Raw genomic sequence first — 18,061 nt, 5'->3', positions numbered from 1 at the left:
ACTCTATCGTTATTATTACATGTTTGGCACAACAGTGCCTACAGATCATAATTCTGATTGCAAAAGCTGCCAGGCAGGACAGGATTTTTTTTTTTTTTTTAATGAGCATGATTCTTTCATTAGTGTCACTTCATGGGCTCAGAAACTTTTCTAAATCACTTTATGTAAACACAGTTTGCTGCTCTATAAGCTCTATCAGGTAAAGAAGCCATATGATCCAGAAATAGAAGAAGAAATGCTGACATTTTCCTTTGGCTAAGTTCATCAAAATGGACTGAAGCAAAGTGCAAAACTGCTCTATGGTCAGATTAATAGAATTTCAAAATTATTATTACAAAACATGAACATCATATCCTTCAGACTAGAGAAGGGAGGTAACATCCAGCTTGTTATCATATGGTTTTTCTTCTGTGTTCTATTGTGAATAAAATTTGACAACTTCCTTTCTGTAAATAGAATCAAACAAGATGAAATATCTGTAAAGTATCTATCTATCTATCTATCTATCTATCTATCTATCTATCTATCTATCTATCTATCTATCTATCTATCTATCTATCTATCTATCTGTCTGTCTGTCTGTCTGTCTGTCTGTCTGTCTGTCTGTCTGTCTGTCTGTCTGTCTGTCTATCTATCTATCTGTCTGTCTGTCTGTCTATGTAACCTTATTGCAAGGTTTTTTAGGGGCTTTTTGTTGTAAGATATGACTTAAAAGTTGCTCATTAAAAAGATCTTTTAACAATAGAGAATCTATATTGCATTTAAAATGTATTATAAATAAAATAATCAGAGAAAAAATGGTTCTTCCAGATGATTTTAAACTGAATTTACAAACACAAATTAATACATTATACATAGCTGACCGGTCGGGCTGAGTTTTAAGTTCAACCTAATATATTGTTACCCCATTAATCTTGCTTCATAGTCCACCCCTCTGCGTGAGGCAATTGAAACGAGCAGATCTATCAGAGCACCACATGACAAAGTATGGGAACAGTGACTATGATTAACCACCAAATTAAAGAGTCATCAAATTTTTGGAACATGTAAATTTTGGTTGCATTATTAGGGAGTTTGATCTTTATAGTCTTTTTAGCTTCATGATAGAGCCATGACAGAGCAAATTATAATTATCATACCCCAGAGCTACCATTTAAATACAGCAAACTTCTTGAAAAACATTGACAATGTTTTTATTACACAGAAGAAAAAGATTTAAATCAAACAAATCGCAGTGTAAACAGATAGAGCTTCTGCCTTTTGTGTCACCATCCTGTGATGGAGTCCTAGTCATTTAATGAAAAAAAACCAACAGCTGTCACTGTGAGGTGTTTGATTGATTAACTCAATAAAGGACTAATTGTGAAAGCCATGTTCATTTGAAATATCATCCACTGGAGAGAAGAAGCAACTTCAAGTGGCACATGTTGAAGTGTTCTGTTGTGTCTGACTATTGCACTGGTATAGAAACAAATTCAAAAATAGGTTGTACTGTCTGATTTTCAAGGTTAGGACTTAAGAAAGGCTTTTTCAGTCAGGGAAGGGTATGGCTTATTTAATATTTTTACTTTTAATTTCAACCGTTGGGATTTGCAGGACTGATAAAAACCTGAAGGATATATAGAATTATATATAGTAGGGCCATGTCTAAATATATATAAAAACACACATTTATGTATACATACATACAGAATTTATCCCATGGCTTCAAAATGACATATTTTTATTATTTGATTTTGGGTAATTTAATCATAGATATATCTTTCTATACATCTGCTGTGTTTATACTAAAAACCTTTATGCTATTTAATGGGCAGGTTAAATAAAAGGACTGTGCAGCTTTAAACAAAGTAAATATCAGCTCTGCTCTAACATGTCATGTGATTTATGTCCTAAAAACAAACAAACAAGTGAATTCATTCAAAAACTGTGCCTAGTTAGGTCGTGTTCCACGCCCTATCATTCCCTAGGACAAAGTTAAGACTCCAGGATATACAGCTAAATTATAATTGACAAAAAATAAAGAGGAAAACACAACAGAATCAGTCAGCGAAAAAAAAGGCACATAAAATTTGGTGACTGTAGTGGAATCAGGTTATAACAGACTGTTTTTTTTTTAAAGATAAATATATAATAGGCAAATAAATTAATAGTAATTAACAAAATAAGTAAGCAGTATACACACTGTAAAAGAGGAAATCAAAGTTAAAACAATGTGGGGGTTATTATTACAAAGATTAAAGGAAAAGAGCTCCCCTTAGTGGGGGCAGATGGAATAAGAAATTAGAAGAAAAAAAGCGTTTTTAGTTCTTCCTTTATGGTCACAGTTACGACGCAGTAGTTTTAAAAACCACATCGTCAGCATAGTATTGTCTTTATTTCACGCATGCAATGAATTTCCACGTGCTGTGTCTGAAATGCTGGCAGCACCTCTGGGAAACCTGGAAAAAATCTAGCTGCTATTTTCTGATTTTTTTAATTTCATGAAAACGTGACTTTCTGTAACAGTAGTCTGATAATCGTCTGTTTAGTTCCTAATTTCGGTTGTTTGTATTTAAATAGCTAAAGAACAAAGTATGTTTTTACATATTTTTAAATGCATTTCTTTATTCTTTGCTCTCCCTGTTTTAGTTTACATTTATTTTCACTGCTTGCAGATTATATGCATTTGTCTTTACATGAAGCTACAACGCATGTAGGAAAATGCAACTTGTGTCTGAAAGTCCACATTGCATGCTGTGTCGCCACTCTGAGGCCGAGAACAGCAACTGCTGCTTCGAATCTGTCTCAGTCCGCCGTGTCCAATATGGCAACCAGGTGGGGAATCTGCAGCGCCGGGAAGATCAGTCATGACTTCACCGTGGCCCTGAAAACTCTTCCACTTGAAGAACATCAGGTATTTCTGTTAGCGAACTACTGTTCACAAATCTACCCAGTGATCAAACATAAACCTTCTCCTTATCACTCAGCGTGGTTTCCTGTAGCCGTGCTGACTGCCGCTCAGTTTCTACTGATTAGAAGTGCTTTTGAAATCAGTTTCTTACAACATTCGATTGACGCAATGTTGTATATTTGCAGTTTGTGTCTTTAACAAAGGCCGATACAAGTGACTCCGGCCGTGAACTTGCGAAAACTGCAAGTTACAGTTTGCAGTATGTTGCGTCACATGTATGCCTTACATGTTTACCGTAAATAACGCAATAAATGGGTATTTCAAATTCTTGGCACTCCACAAATCAACAGTTATGGTACATAAATATCTATAAGTTTCCCTAAAACTTCCGTTTTATTTGCAACGAAGTTTACAAAGAAACAGCAACTTGAGACTGACTTTTCCTGGTTTGTGAATACAAAATGGCCTTGAGAGTTAAAGATTCTGTGTGTGTGTGTGTGTGTGTGTGTGTGTGTGTGTGTGTGTGTGTGTGTGTGTGTGTGTGTGTGTCATATCCAGTGTTGGGGAGTAACGGAATACATGTACCGCCGTTACGTATTTAAAATACAAAATACGAGTAACTGTATTCCGTTACAGTTACCGTTTAAAAAGGTGGTATTTAGAATACAGTTACTTTGTTGAAATAAATGGATTACACTGCGGTACTTTCCTGTTTCATTTTGTCGCGGGTCAGGACTGTTTGAGTTTTGTTTGACAGCTACGTTCTGTTGTTCCAGGCGGCAGCGTTATGGTTGCCATGGTTACAGGGCGACGCTCTCTCTCTCTCTCTGCGACTGTGTGTTTCCTGGGTGAGAGAGCGCCTTTTCGTTGTTGTTGTTGTTGTGCTAAGCTAACAGGCAGAACGCTACAAGCATAGCTCTAAAGAATGTAGCATCATGGGCAGTATAGTCCGTGTTGCAGGGAGAATGGACTGCCATACACGTTATGTGTCTGTGAGCGCGAGGAGGGAGAAAAAGGGGAGTGGAAAGGTACGAGTTGTCATCGAGGAAAAACTGGAGCTGGAAGCATGTAAATATAATAATAACCACTGCAGCCAAGAAGAGTGCCTGACGAGCCCAGTTGTAAGTAAGCTATTAAGACTCGACTGTACACCGTGTTCGTGTTTTCCTCCGAAAACAATAAGTTCCGTTGGAGCAGCCTTTCTACGCCTCTCTCTGTCTCTCGCAAGAAAAATTGACCCACACAACAAAGTAAAGCTATTTTTCGGCTACGAGCCGACAGGGACCCCGCCGTATTACTCAGAGGTCCCTTTACTACAGTTCGGAGTCGCGGACCTTCAGTAATAGTAACAAATCACACAGCAATAGTACATTCACGTTGTTGTAAAAAGCATGATAATATATTAAGTAATCCAAAGTATTCAGAATACGTTACTGTCATTGAGTAACGTAACGGAATACGTTACAGAATACATTTTGGGGCATGTATTCTGTATTCTGTAATGGAATACATTTTAAAAGTAACTTTCCCAACACATATCACACTTAACTGATGACCTTGTGGTGGCACTGAGGGAGCCTGTATACTAACAAAAGATAAAAATCTTACCTAATTGTTATATATCCAGAAGATTTATATAAACTGGAACGGGAAACAAGACAAGACTCAACAAGAAACTGCCTGCTTACTTAGTTATTGACAGGAGGAACTCATCTGTGACTGTATTACAGGTTGTGGCTGTGGCAGCACGCAAGCTGGAGGATGCACAGGAATTTGCCAAAAAACACAGCATCTCCAAAGCGTATGGCAGTTATGAGGAGCTGGCCAGAGATCGTGACATTGGTCAGTTTCTGCCAAAAGTTTGCTGATTCGGTTTGCTTCGCTGATGATTTAAAGCTCCTGCTCCGGTTAGGACTTAGATGTTTGTTAGACTCCATAATCATTCTTGTTATGGTGCTCTCTCTGGTCGGCATCTTTATGTATTTGCAGATGTGGTGTACATCGGAGTAATCCACCCGTACCATCTGAACACTTGTTTGCTCTTTACAAATGCCAAGAAGAATGTGCTGTGTGAGAAGCCACTGGCTATGAACACCAAGGAGGTGCAGCAGATTCTGGCCTCAGCCAAAAAGAATGGTGTCTTTCTCATGGAGGTACAAGTACAGAAAACCATAAAGAAAAAGGAAATTCTCCTCTTGGTGTTATTTTTCACCTTCACTATTAGTCATAAGTGTTTCTTTATTTCAATTTTGGTGCACGTCAAAGTGTCAAACCCTCATGTAAATAAGAGAATGTAAAAACATTTAGTTAATTTTTAGCTGATTCTATGTAATTTACTCAGAACCAAGTACGTATATGTGAGTGTATGAAATATCTACTGTGTTTTTGTTCCAGGCTGTTTGGACCCGCTTTTTCCCAGTCTCAGTTGAGATCAGACGATTGCTGGCCCAGGGGGAGCTGGGCGAAGTGAAGATGGTCAGATCAGAGTTTGGTTTGCCATTGATGCATGTACCGAGAGCAATGCAGAAGGAGCTAGGTGGAGGAGCATTACTAGACATTGGGATCTACTGCTTGCAGTTTGTATCCATGGTGTATAATGGAGAGAAGCCAGAGAGCATCCAAGCTAGTGGAGTAGTGCACGTGGAGACTGGTAATGACTTTTAAAGCCGTGTCACTTATTAACATGTAGTTTTGTACTTACACGATAATGCTGTTTATACTACTGTCCTGAGTCAAATGGCAATGGTGGAATAGCTGACTCGTTCTTTTTTTCTGTTGCTCGCTTAAAAACAATGAAAAAACAATCTTTGTTGACATTTTAGTCACTAAAATGTATTATTGTGGTCCACAACAGAGCTGACAGTGACAAAGCTGTTTTCAGTTGCAGCTTGTCATGTGATAACATTATAGGGAACTGAAATCTGAAAAAAGCTCAAGTTGTAAAGTTAATGTTCCAGCTTTAGTGACACCATGACATCTGCTGAGTGTGAACTCAGATTTTTTTTCTTTTACAGCATTCCTCTTTTAAGTCTTTATCTATTGTTGCCTTTATGAGGCACAATAAAGGTTGAACTGCAGCAGTTATTTATGGTCCAATATTTTCAGCCAACCATGTCTCCATATTCCTTCATCCTAATGTGTCTTTACCAAATGTACTTTCTTTGCTATTATAGTATATAATAACAAATATATAACAATATATATATATATAATATAAATTATATTGTTATTATAGGAGTGGATGAGACCGTGGTCGCCATTCTGAAGTACTCCAAGAACAGAATGGCAGTGATTACCTGCTCCTCAGGTGTAAAACTGCCCAATGATGCCATTATTATGGGAACAAAGGGCACAGTTCGGGTAGGTCAAAGGTTAAATTAAATTTTATTAGTTTGAGCAAACCTTTTTTTGTTAATCATTAAGGATATACATCATACAAATCATTTCAAAGTCAACCAAGGTAATTTCTGAATCAAATATCTATATATATATATCGCTATCTATATTTTTTTAATATTATTTATTTAAATCTATTTATTTCTTAGGTCCCTGCTATGTGGTGCCCCACATCATTAGTGGTGAATGAGAAGGAGATTGAGTACCCAGTTCCAGAACCCTATTTGCCTCTCAACTTCATCAATAGTACAGGAATGCGTTATGAAGCAGAAGAGGTTCGACAGTGTTTGCTCAAAGGTACTAAGACTTTTAGATTATTAGTCTGCATCCACACTAAGGGGAAAAAAAAAAAAAAAAAAAAATCATTAATGGTCCAAATATTTTGGCTATTGGCTGACTTGTAATTCACACCTTTAACACAAGGTGGCATCAGAAACTCTACTTAAAAACATAAGCAAGCCTAACATTCTTTCTTCCCCCCAGGGCTGAAGGAAAGTACTGTCATGTCCCATGCAGACTCTCTCCTGCTGGCTGAATTGGAGGATGAGATCCGCAGGCAGGTGGGGGTGGTGTACAGCCAGGACTGCCAGTAAATGTTAAACACGTACCCATGCTGTGATTAACGGGAGCCAGATAATTTTCTTTTATTGGTTCAAAATTAACCTTTATTCCTACACCACTGCAAGGAACACATCAAGTTGTAAGGATAAAGACTATCCTTCAGCCAAACCCAGCCACTACAGAAGATGTTAAAAATATTGTCATTAATGGTCATATATGGAAAAACAACACTTTGCCAAACTGTACTTGTAAGTTCTTACATTCCTGGATACTGTTGCGTCTAGCAATACCCTGTACCACTGTGAAACCTTTTGGTGATTAGAACACATTTAAATAAATTTTAATAAAGGAGTCAAGTCTCACTAGTCTCACTCCTTTACTTTGTGCACGGAAATTGAATATACCCACAAACAATGATTCAAACGCATCACAACATTCAGATAGGTGCTCATCTCTTTTATTGATGGAACTCAAGTCTTGTTGGACAGCTCAGTACACCAGCTAAGCATTATAATACTCCTTTACATTTTGTTAGTTCTTACACTCTAGCATTACAATCAAAAGCATGTTACACACGTGGAGACAGTTACAGCGGGTCACCAACAGAGATAGAAAATCTGGGATCCTACCCATCACCACCATTGACTTAGAGGGTCAGGGCTTCATATCTTTACATCAGTCCTATACTCAATCACACAAGTCATCTTTAGTGAACCACACATTTTTCCATAGGTGCCAGCTTTGATATCATCTAAACGCAAAGAAATGTAAAGGCTTTGACACAACTAAACACACAAACACAGTAACTACCTCTGAATTAGACATCCAAAACTAGCTTTCTATAGACAGTCAAAATATAAGTAGTATTGGATGTCCCAAAACAAAAGTTCACCACTCACAAGAGTCAAGTATAATATTGAATGTAACATTGGAGTAAATTAGGAGTGCAACACTTACATATACACTGTTGTACAGTGAAAGCTGGCGAATGAGGACACTTCATATAGACAGCACTAGAGCAGGATTTGTTTGGGTGGAGTGGTGGAGCCACTGTGCGGGGAGCCCAGAGAATGCCACTACTTTGTTCAATTAACCAGCTGAGGAGTGTTTTTAGTATGCCCTTACAGACTCAAGGGGCTCTGGTAAGGTCAGCTGGCTCCACCACCAACCCCACCTAAACATGAGTCAGTACGCACATGCACACAGACCAGGAAGCAGTCACTCATAAAATTCAACTTTTAAAGTTATACAAGTGTTCTGAGTGAATAAATACAGCAGTTTCTGGTCAGGGTGTGTTACTGAGGCCCTGAAGACTGGTTTGATTTAGGTAATTGAAAGGAATGGAACATAGGTAGAACTGTGCGAAAAACACACTCCACTCACACTCAAAACCTCGACCATGAGGGTTGTACCTTTTCAAAAATCCTTTGCATCATTTCCTAAATGCTAAGTTGTTGAATGGTAGAGCATGTGAGCCCCAGTGTCTGGATTCCAAAGGCTGTGAGCAGGAGTGAGGTGTGGTGTTGGAACGCTATGAAAGATAGATGAAAGGGGAAAAAAAGAAAAAGGAGAAAGCAGAGCTGCCCTCCTGGCTGTTCAGGCCACCAGAACCACACGCATGGTGTTGGTGTAACCAGAGCCCGGACGCCAGCCAGTCAACACGATGACAACGTCACCCTCTTTGAAGAAGCCTCTGGCCTTGCCTAAACAAAAAAAAGAAAGAAAAAAAATCATTATGAAACAATAAATGAAGCAGTGGTTATTTGATGTATTAAATTAGGTTTACAGTATACAGGGTATTAAAGGTAACAGCTGCTTACCCATTTCCATAGCAAAGTTGACACGCAGGTCTACATCCTCTGCCCACACTTCGTTTGAGGGCTTGGTGTAGAGGACAGGGAAGATGCCGCGGTACAGGTGGGCCTGACGAGCCGTTTGAGCATTACGGGTCACAGCGAGGATGGGGGCACGGGGCCTGTACCTGGAGATCAGGTGGGCAGACCTGCACGGACACAGAGGAAACTAAACACTTCATCCATATTTCATTGATGTAAAGACTGCAGTAGTACAAGTTTACTGAAGAGATTCCAAAAAGGAAATGGATGGATTTTAATGCATACTGAGCAGGTGAACCCATTACAACTGCCCAAAAATTTGTATTGATTGGTCCAATCATAGCCCAAGTCTCAAAGTTAAAATGATCAAGTAAAGATAACCACATGTTCTTAGGCAAATAATTGCAATATGGGGTCTTTAATGAGCATGTTTAATTTTATATCCATCTGTCCTATTGTAGCTACCATCTTTTTTGCTTCATTATGGAGTAACCTTAATTTAAAGTTTCATCAGCAAAAAAAAAAAGGGAATTAAACAGTGTTTTACGATGTTTATTTGTGGAGTGTATTGTTATCCCAGCTCTGTGCTACTGTACCAATTGATGTGTCCCATGATTAGCATATGGTACACCTGTGAACAGCGACTTTACCCAACTCATCTTTTAACAGACAGCTAAAAGCTTCGCTCATCTCGGTCAAGGACACAGCCACAGTATTAAATCATTTTTTCTTATCTAACTTTTGTAAAAGACTTTGAACTTCTTTACAGCTTTATGGTATTCAGTGCTTTTTGATTGCAAGGCAGACTTCTTTTTGGAACACGATTTCACATTAGCAAATTCCTCTTGTAAAATGGCTGAAAGTTTTCCTATTATAAAGCCCTCCAGTCACGTTTCATTAATGGAACTCTTCCTTCATTTCTGATTCCAGTTGTTATACTTGATATCATTAGGGGTTAACATACTACTTCCAAAATACACTCAATGTTTCAGTGATCCATTTAACATGGGTGAGAATCCCAATGTTTTGTAAATTAGTAGTTAAAGGTTGTGCAGAACAATGAGGTTTTAATTAGATTTTTTTTTTCCAAAAAGTACAAAACATTTAACCAAGCAGACATATCCAAGCATTTAACTCATAATACTTAGTGATTTTCAGCAATAAGTAAGAAACTAACAACTTAATATATGCAAATTATCTCCATACTGATGGTTTCCTGAAAGAAGCAATTCAGTGCAATTAATAATCCACCACCCACACACAAGTGTTCTCAGATAGTCTGGCTCATTTCTATTTCTCAGTGTTCTGCTCCCAACAGGTATGAGAGGCAAGGGAAGCAACCAGAGTCTCTAACATTTCCATAGTGAGTGGTCAGAGTAGCCCAAAATAAGTGACAACACTTATGTTTTAGCATCGATATGCAGAGGTTTAAAGTCACTGTCAGTAGCCCAAGATGTCCACGGTTAAAGACCAAGTGATCCTCTAATAGCAAAGACTGTTAAAGGATCACTTTGTTAAACATGAACTTGGCGTTCTCTGAATAAACCAGCTGCTGTACAGCTAATAATGATAAGAGAAAAATGCTGGCAATTTTTTAAAATCTGCATATTTACACCATAGTGTGTAAATAAGTTATGGTTTTAAAATAATATTTTTGTCACAAGTTCTCAAACATTTTGAGCCAATACAACAATCCAAACTAAAATTTCACAAAACTATAAATGACAAGAGTCTAAAAGATGGGCACCTGGGCTAATGACATAACCGTCTCATTTTTTATAAAATTAGTTACTGTTATCACACACACTCACACACACACACACACACTCACACTAGAAGGATGGGGATTTTCACAAGTACATTAGGTGTTTGAGGAAGACGGAGGAGCTGGGTTAAATGGGCGAGCACACGTTTGGCGACACCTTACCTGCGGACCCGAATCATGTCACCTCTATTCCACTTTTCCTTACCTTCCAGTCTTAGTGAGAACAATAATGGCACTAGCACAGCATTTGAAGGATGACTCAACAGCTCCAACAGCTACTGCTTCTGTAGGATCTCTGGTCAGCTGCGAGTGTCTCCTCAGCTCCACAAACAGCTTTCTGTGGAAGGTGGCTGCCTCGGCCTCTCGTGCTATCTGAACCCCGAAGGGAAGGGTTGGGGAGGGGTTACTCTCAATCACACACTATATAATGAGCTACTCACACCAATGGGATTAACTGGCAAATGTGTAGCTAGACTCCTGGTTAAACAAGGATGGCTAATGTAGCCAATGAAGATGTTCACACACACACACACACACACACACACACACACACACACAAATCAGTGAAGAAGAACATTGAGTAATAGGGTTGGGGATATGTTGTCTTTTTTCTTTAGGGTCCCCACACAAGCATTTAACTGCTTCTATAGAACTTCTTAACATCCAACCATGAGTCTAGTTATGTTTGCCAGCTCTCCCAGTTGTTCCCTTGGAAAGTCCCTGCCTGGCCCTACGCTGCCTCTCAGACTCCTTAAATACAGTTATTAGTGACCTCCACCAACTGGCAGACCAGATAACCTGCCTACCTTCCAGAGCCTGTGAGCACAATGATCGCAGAGGCCAAGCTCTTAAAGGAGGCCTCCACAGCACCGATTGCAATGGCCTCAGCAGGGTCTTTGCAGTGCGGTGTGGAACGACGCAGGTCCTCAAACACCTGCCGATGGAACATGGCTGCCTCGGCTTCACGAGCAATCTGGCACAAGTGAGGGCAAGATGCATCGAAGAAAGTTTTCAAACCAGGCAAACAGTTGTAAAGCAAGAATAAGTGACAAGAAAAGGAAAACAAAGGAAGATGAAAAACAGGGGGAAAAAAAAAAAAAAAAAAAGTTAGTGAAGGAGGTTTAAAAAAAAAAAAAAAAAAAAAAAAAAAGAAAAGAAAAGAAATGAAAGGCAATATAAGAATTTAGGTGTGCAGTAAGTGGGGAAAAAGGGGAATGTCAAGATTAAATTACAAAAACTTTTACATGATATCAAATATGACATACAGTGAACTGCATATTAATTTTAAATTAAATTATCTAAAACATTAAATCACAAATATGTCCTAAAGAAGCTACTGGGTTAAAAAACAAATGACAAACACTGAGTCAAAACAAACTGCACAAAAAGCTGAAGAAACTTAAGGGCAGCCAGGTGGAATAAAGAGGAACCATACAGAAATAACTTTTAACAGAGGCTTAGAAGAGGTTAGTTTTATTTTCCTTTTCCTTACTAAATAAGTGTTTTATTTAAATAAACAGAGGCTATTAAGAGGCTGTACTGTACATAAGATTCTAAAGCATTCCTTCCAACTTCACTGTGGGGGCAGCAAGTTCAAAACTAAGATCTGCAGGACTGCTGAGTCACTGCATCTCTATTGCAGAGTAGCTGTGAACAGTTGCAGTAAGCCAAAAAAAAGGCATGAACAATGAACACAGCATTAAGTGCATACTTTAGAGCAAATTTCTATGGGGTCTAAGACTTCATCAAAGGTGCTTTACTTTTATTGTACTTCATTCAGACTGTCCCTAACTAAACAACACAAATGTGGGTATACAGTGTGCAAATTTTAAGGAATCTCCACAGTCCTTTGTTAATCAGGTCATTGAGTGTAGCATCATTTAAAAATGCTTTTTCTGTTCCCTTTTCCAGCAGCCACTTTTTTTCTCTCTTTCTGGAATACAAGTGATTTGCACTATGAATTATTTAACAGCTACCAAAGTTCCACAGATTTCCCTGAAATCATAGCAACTTTAGTAACTAGTAAACAATAGCAGTAACAGCCAATGTGTTAGATGAAGGGGTTCAGGCAACATGCATTATGATTTGGAAATCATGCAATGTCAGAGTTATTTAAAATGCCAAACACAGACGGAATTATCACTGGGATTTTGTCAATTATCCCAACTGAGAATTTTAACATGGTTCATTTATATATTGATGATGTCGGTGAAACTTTAAGATGTCAGCCAAGTGACAAAGTAAAAAGTTTATGCCAATGGGCATGAAAGTGAACACAAAAAAAAATTGAAAGGGGAAAAAAGGGAAAGAATGAAAGCATAACCACCCAGTAGCTATAATCTTTTCCAATTTATAATTGTAATTCATGCAATCAAATCACAAAATCATTACTTTAAATTACAGTTCTTTATGGCCTAATTTGAGATATTTTCCCCATCTTTTGATATTGTTATTATACATTAACTCACCATGTGCTGTGTGCGCACTGCCTCCAGAGGATAGTCTCCCTTGGCAGTCTCTCCACTGAGCATAATGCAGTCGGCTCCATCCAGCACTGCGTTGGCTACATCACTGCCCTCAGCACGAGTGGGTCTAGGCTTCTTGATCATGCTCTCCAACATCTGAATAATTTAGGAAAATAAAACCAGTCTGGTTAAAATTTACGTAGCTGAACACATTTAGGCCGACAGGATGATTAGTACACCGAGTACTCAGCAAACTAGATGTGCTAGGAGGAAATGCAACATTTTCTTTACTGTTGTCTGACCTGAGTGGCACAGGTGATTGGCTTGCCAGCTTTGTTGCAGCGACCGATCATCATTTTCTGGGCAAGGAAGACCTTTTCTGTGGGGATCTCAATACCCAGGTCACCTCGGGCAACCATGATACCGTCGCTGGCCTCCATGATCTCATCAAATCTGCAAAACGGGTACAAAAATTCCAGCTTATCAAATTCATCAAGTGCAACCATTTGTTATGATATATTGTCAGGACTATGGCATAAACATACACTCATAAAGACCACTTTAAAGCCCTTTAAAAAAAAGGTTTCAGCTTAATCTTTTATTTCTTCTCTACAATACACCATCATTTAAATAAAAGATGTTGATATAGCAAGCCATTTCCACACACCTGCGTACACCTTCATGGTTCTCAAGCTTGCTGATGATCTTAATGTTTTTGCCCTTCTCTCCTAGCACTGCGCGGACAGCATGCACATCATCCGCTTTGCGAATGAAAGAGGCAAAGACCATGTCGACTCCCTGCTGCACACCAAACTGCAGGTCTTGGATGTCCTTATCAGAAACAGCTGGCAGGTCTACAGCAGCACCGGGGAGGTTCACTCCCTTCTTACTTCCCAAGGTGCCACCATTCTCGATCTCACAACTGAGGAAATCAGTGCCTTTGGAGGTGAAAAATAAACACAAGTATTTTTTAAATATTATAATAGATCAGAAGAAGAGACTTTGAGGCTGGCCTCATTTATCATGGCCTGGCTTTTACTCACCAATCTCCTTGACTTGCAGGGATATGAGTCCATCGTCAATGTAGACCTTGCTGCCAACTTCAACAACTTTGGTAATGTTCTTGTAATCAAGCCAGAGAATGTCCTCACTGCAGTTCTCCTGGTAAGCATCATCTAAGGTAAGCTTGATCATGTTGCCTTTGACCAGCTCCACCTCAGCAGTACCACTCTGTCAAATCATTAACACAATCATCACATAAGTTATTGTTCTTTCTGGTTGGGTTTTATTCTACTGAAGCTTCGTAAAGAACAAGTGGAGCTGAACTCACTCCCTTAATGAGGCCAGTCCTGATCTCTGGGCCCTTGGTGTCCAGAGCAATGCCAATAGGCCTGTACTGGATGCTGCCAGGCTCAAAGCTCTCACATGCCTCACGAACGTTCTTGATTGTTTGTGCATGATACTGTAAAGCAAGGAAGAAGTCAATATGTTAATATTTCCAGTAAATACTCTTCCCCAGATGTCAACCCCAACTATTTCTTTCAGTCAAAACTGTCCCTAACAACCTCTTTCTATTCCATCTTGGACTGCAAACATGTTAAAGAGCAATACTACTTTATGCATTTATTCTCAGATAAAGGTTTTACAAAGCAGACATAAAAGTAACGCCAGACAATTAACAGATAAAAATACAACTCACATGACTATAAACTGGGTCATAATTATACGTTATCATCATGGGGTTAGAATAGAATAGCCCTTTATTGTCATTGTACACGTACAACGAAATTTTGGGAGCTCCACTGTGGTGGAATAAAATATAAATAGTTGGTAGCATGAATAAATAGCAAACAGGAGAAATGTATACTACCAAGTTGCAAAGTGCTTGGAAGTAGTGGAGAAAAAAAAAAAAAAAACTTATTTATTTTTAAATGAGTGGCCTGAGGGATGGGGGTTACTCAATCCATGGCTCAGATTAGTAAAGTGGGTGGGCAGGAGTGGGGTGTGTGTTGGTTGGGGAAGGGGGGATGCTTGTTTACAGTCCAAATGGCTCAGAGGAAGAAGCCCTTTGTGAATATGGAAGTGTGGGAACTGATTGACCTGACGCGCCGTCAGAGGGCAGTGGGTCAAACGGATGGTGGGCGGGGTGCACCGTCCTCCTGTCTCGTTTTCCTGAGACAGGAGTTCATGAAGCATGGACTGACATGGGCTTGCATTTTTAAGTGTGTATTTGGCTATAAAGCTGTCACGGTTAATAACTGGACGGGTGACATGCCACTGTGTGCGTCCTTAAACACAGGTTACACTTGATTATGACAGACACCTTCTGATACTGTGCCATGTATGATAAGTTTGAGTGTAGCGTTTCTCAAAAGGAAATTCCTCAGTCAAGTAGATGATGAAAAGTAGTACGCCAATAATGAAACTAAATCCTAGCACAAGCAGGAGTGCAAACAAACTAAAATACATTGTTATATCTTAAAGGAAGATAAAGAATGTAGGTGCACTTTTTCCCCCAGAAATCTTGCTACTTCTCAATGCTGGCCAACATTTGCTACAGAGCTGTGGGAAATGCTATAAGAAAATTAAACACATCCAGCTTTGCACCTTAGTGCATGCTAATTAACTAGCAGTGTATCGTTTGTGGTTTTATAAACAGCTACTGCCTGCCCACGGCTTATGCTGCCTACCTGGGTAACCGGAGCTTTCAATAATAACTTAAGTGGCAGGTAATCACATTGGCTGACTTTCAGCGTTACACCACAACCACTATGAGAAAACCATTATGGTTTTGCCAGCTGGAAAAAAAAAAAAAACCCAAAACAAAGCCAGGTGTTGCTGCTTGCTTTTCTAGCACTGCAAAACAGCAAAGCTTTGATTTCGTTTTCCATTTTCAAATCTACAGTTACATTGATTCTTTGTGAAACAGCTAGATCTACTCAGTCCAAGAATATATTAAAGTCAAGTATGTTAAAAAAAAAAATTTCAAAGAAAATTATTAATGATTTCTACACTGAATTTTCAGAATCTGCAACACCTTTAAAAACAAACAAAGAACTATATTTGAAGAAACCATCAGCTCAGATAAAATTTGATTTAACTGTCTGAAATGTAAACTGCCATTGCCCAAGACATTTACATAGCGGACCGAGTTGTAGGAAGACCCACCTCATGTGTGCCATGGGAGAAGTTTAAGCGAGCAATGTTCATTCCAGACTTGATCATCTCCTTCAGCATGTCCACAGATCGAGAGGCTGGCCCTGCACAGAGTTATTGAAAATTCTAACATTTAGGATTTTGATACCGTTTACTAGCAGGGAGGAACAAGTCATTGTGTACAAACTAAAGTCCAAAATGTAAAATTCCAAACAGATCTTATTTTGTTAAAAGATACGGTACTGTATGAAGACTCAATGGTGTGAACAGAAAACTTAACCAAACGTTGCAACGTTTGCACCACAAAACCAAAAACTAAATCTCCAGAAATGCAGTGTCTTAGCTTTTAAGCTGCCCCTACAACAGCGGCTTTAAAAACAGATGTTCTCTTTTAAATGTACAAAGAGCTTCGTTCCACATCTATTATTGTGTGAGTACAAGTTAAAAGAAAAAAAAAAAAAAAAAAAAGGTAGGTTGGACCAACCAATGGTGCAGATAATTCCGGTGTTGCGCGCAGTGATGGGCTCTGAGTCGATATCCAGCAGGCACATGTGTTCCAGGAAAGTGTCGGCTGTAGCAGCATAGAGCTGCTGTGTCTGGATGAAGGCCGAGCCCATATCTCCTTTTAACTGAGGCATGGTGATTCCTGGTGCAACTGGAGAAGTCCTAAACAGGAAAGAGAAAAAAAATATATATAAAATTAATCTATTACTGAGGTTGTTGGATTCCACTGAAAGCATCATCCACATACCTGCATTTGTGTTGTAAAACAGGATAGCTATTAGTAGGCTAGTTTATATCATAGAGTAACAGTAAGACTGTTAACAGTCTAAGCCCTTTTTGTATACCTTTGTATTAGACTGCGCAAGTCCAACAAAATGTGTCATGATATACACAAGTCATGGCTCAGTTTGCCATAAGGGGAAAACTGAACCATGGTAGTGCTAAGACAGACGGACAGCTCACTCACTCACCTTATGAAATCTAAATATTGCACTGGGTTATTGTGAGCACAGAATTTGCACAAGACTATCTTGAATTTGAGGATATGAATGTTTCACGCTTCAATAATTAAGGAAAATAACTCCAACCTCTTTGGAACAGCTTAAAAACGAACAGGAAATATATTAACGTTGATCTGTAGCGCTAGAGGACATGCTAAGGCTTATACAGAGTAGTACAGCCCATTGAGCTGCTAGACCACCCACCCTTCTTGCTGAGTCACCGATGCCAACAGTCACATCTCAACTAGAAGGTTGGAATTTCTGTACTTTCAACATGAAACCATCACTCTTTTCTAGTTGTAAAACACAAGGCTGTATAGAACAGAGATTACCTAAAATCCTGTGCAGTGGGAAGTGACTCAATATAGTCAGTTGCACACAGGGAACTTTTATGTGTGGCTGGGACACTCCCTTCCTTTCAGCCTACGAATCAGAGTTATGAGAGGTACTGTATCAATGAGCATTGTATCATGCTTAATCCAACAAGGTAGGCATGTCTCAGCAGGGTGTAACATTACTTATCTATAGTGATTATGAGTGCAGCTTCTTTTAGGGCTCTGGTTGCTGTGGTTACACAACTAAAACAAATATTTCATTTAATAGGCTGGTTTTACAGACAGCAAAATTAATCAGATTTGATTAACTTCACTTCTAAGTAGATTTGAAGGGTTTATTTTATGTTTTTTTTTTTTTAAATCAAAGCAACAGGCTGACAAGTCACTAAAAGCCACCTTTAGTACCAGTCTTAATTCCCTACCAATATACACAGAACAGGATACAAAGGCTAATGCAAAAAAATAAAAAATAAAAAATCTGGAAAACACAGACAATTTTTAGATGCTGCAGCTACAACTGAAGCCAAAGCCATCTTTGTGGTAATTTCTCAGTGGAAGATTTACTGCAGACACGTGGTAGTGGTCTGACTTTCTCTTACTCATAACATCCTAAATGCAAATGCATCATGGTGGGGGATTCCAGACAGAACC

General features: G+C 38.9%; 2 protein-coding genes across 6 annotated transcripts in view; one reads left to right on the top strand and one right to left on the bottom strand.

The window, feature by feature from the left end:
• The first annotated feature begins 2,740 nt into the window (after positions 1 to 2,740).
• Positions 2,741 to 7,212, top strand: dhdh.2 (dihydrodiol dehydrogenase, tandem duplicate 2). The gene is made up of 7 exons (XM_004539642.5): positions 2,741 to 2,896; positions 4,624 to 4,735; positions 4,883 to 5,046; positions 5,288 to 5,543; positions 6,129 to 6,253; positions 6,439 to 6,586; positions 6,773 to 7,212. The coding sequence occupies exons 1-7, from the start codon at positions 2,807 to 2,809 to the stop codon at positions 6,880 to 6,882; spliced, it is 1,005 nt and encodes a 334-aa protein (XP_004539699.2). The 5' UTR covers positions 2,741 to 2,806; the 3' UTR covers positions 6,883 to 7,212.
• A 79-nt stretch (positions 7,213 to 7,291) lies between these two features.
• pkma (pyruvate kinase M1/2a) overlaps positions 7,292 to 18,061 on the bottom strand; it is a 16,484-nt gene continuing 5,714 nt past the window's right edge. For 4 of the 5 annotated variants that reach the window (XM_004539645.5, XM_004539646.3, XM_004539647.4 and 1 more), the window contains exons 2-11: positions 16,556 to 16,737; positions 16,084 to 16,175; positions 14,246 to 14,377; positions 13,959 to 14,145; positions 13,583 to 13,853; positions 13,218 to 13,368; positions 12,919 to 13,071; positions 11,257 to 11,423; positions 8,671 to 8,852; positions 7,292 to 8,553 (exon numbers count right to left, since the gene is read on the bottom strand). In XM_004539645.5, coding sequence (XP_004539702.3) covers positions 8,447 to 8,553; positions 8,671 to 8,852; positions 11,257 to 11,423; positions 12,919 to 13,071; positions 13,218 to 13,368; positions 13,583 to 13,853; positions 13,959 to 14,145; positions 14,246 to 14,377; positions 16,084 to 16,175; positions 16,556 to 16,737 — 1,624 coding nt within the window. In that variant the 3' untranslated portion in view covers positions 7,292 to 8,446. Of the gene's footprint in view, positions 8,554 to 8,670; positions 8,853 to 10,655; positions 10,823 to 11,256; positions 11,424 to 12,918; positions 13,072 to 13,217; positions 13,369 to 13,582; positions 13,854 to 13,958; positions 14,146 to 14,245; positions 14,378 to 16,083; positions 16,176 to 16,555; positions 16,738 to 18,061 lie in introns of all 5 variants that reach the window. The other variant, XM_076877941.1, reaches the window with a different exon arrangement.

Source organism: Maylandia zebra, linkage group LG1 (genome assembly GCF_041146795.1).
Source record: "Maylandia zebra isolate NMK-2024a linkage group LG1, Mzebra_GT3a, whole genome shotgun sequence".
Classification (NCBI taxonomy): domain Eukaryota; kingdom Metazoa; phylum Chordata; class Actinopteri; order Cichliformes; family Cichlidae; genus Maylandia; species Maylandia zebra.
This window is presented reverse-complemented; position numbering and strand designations above follow the sequence as displayed.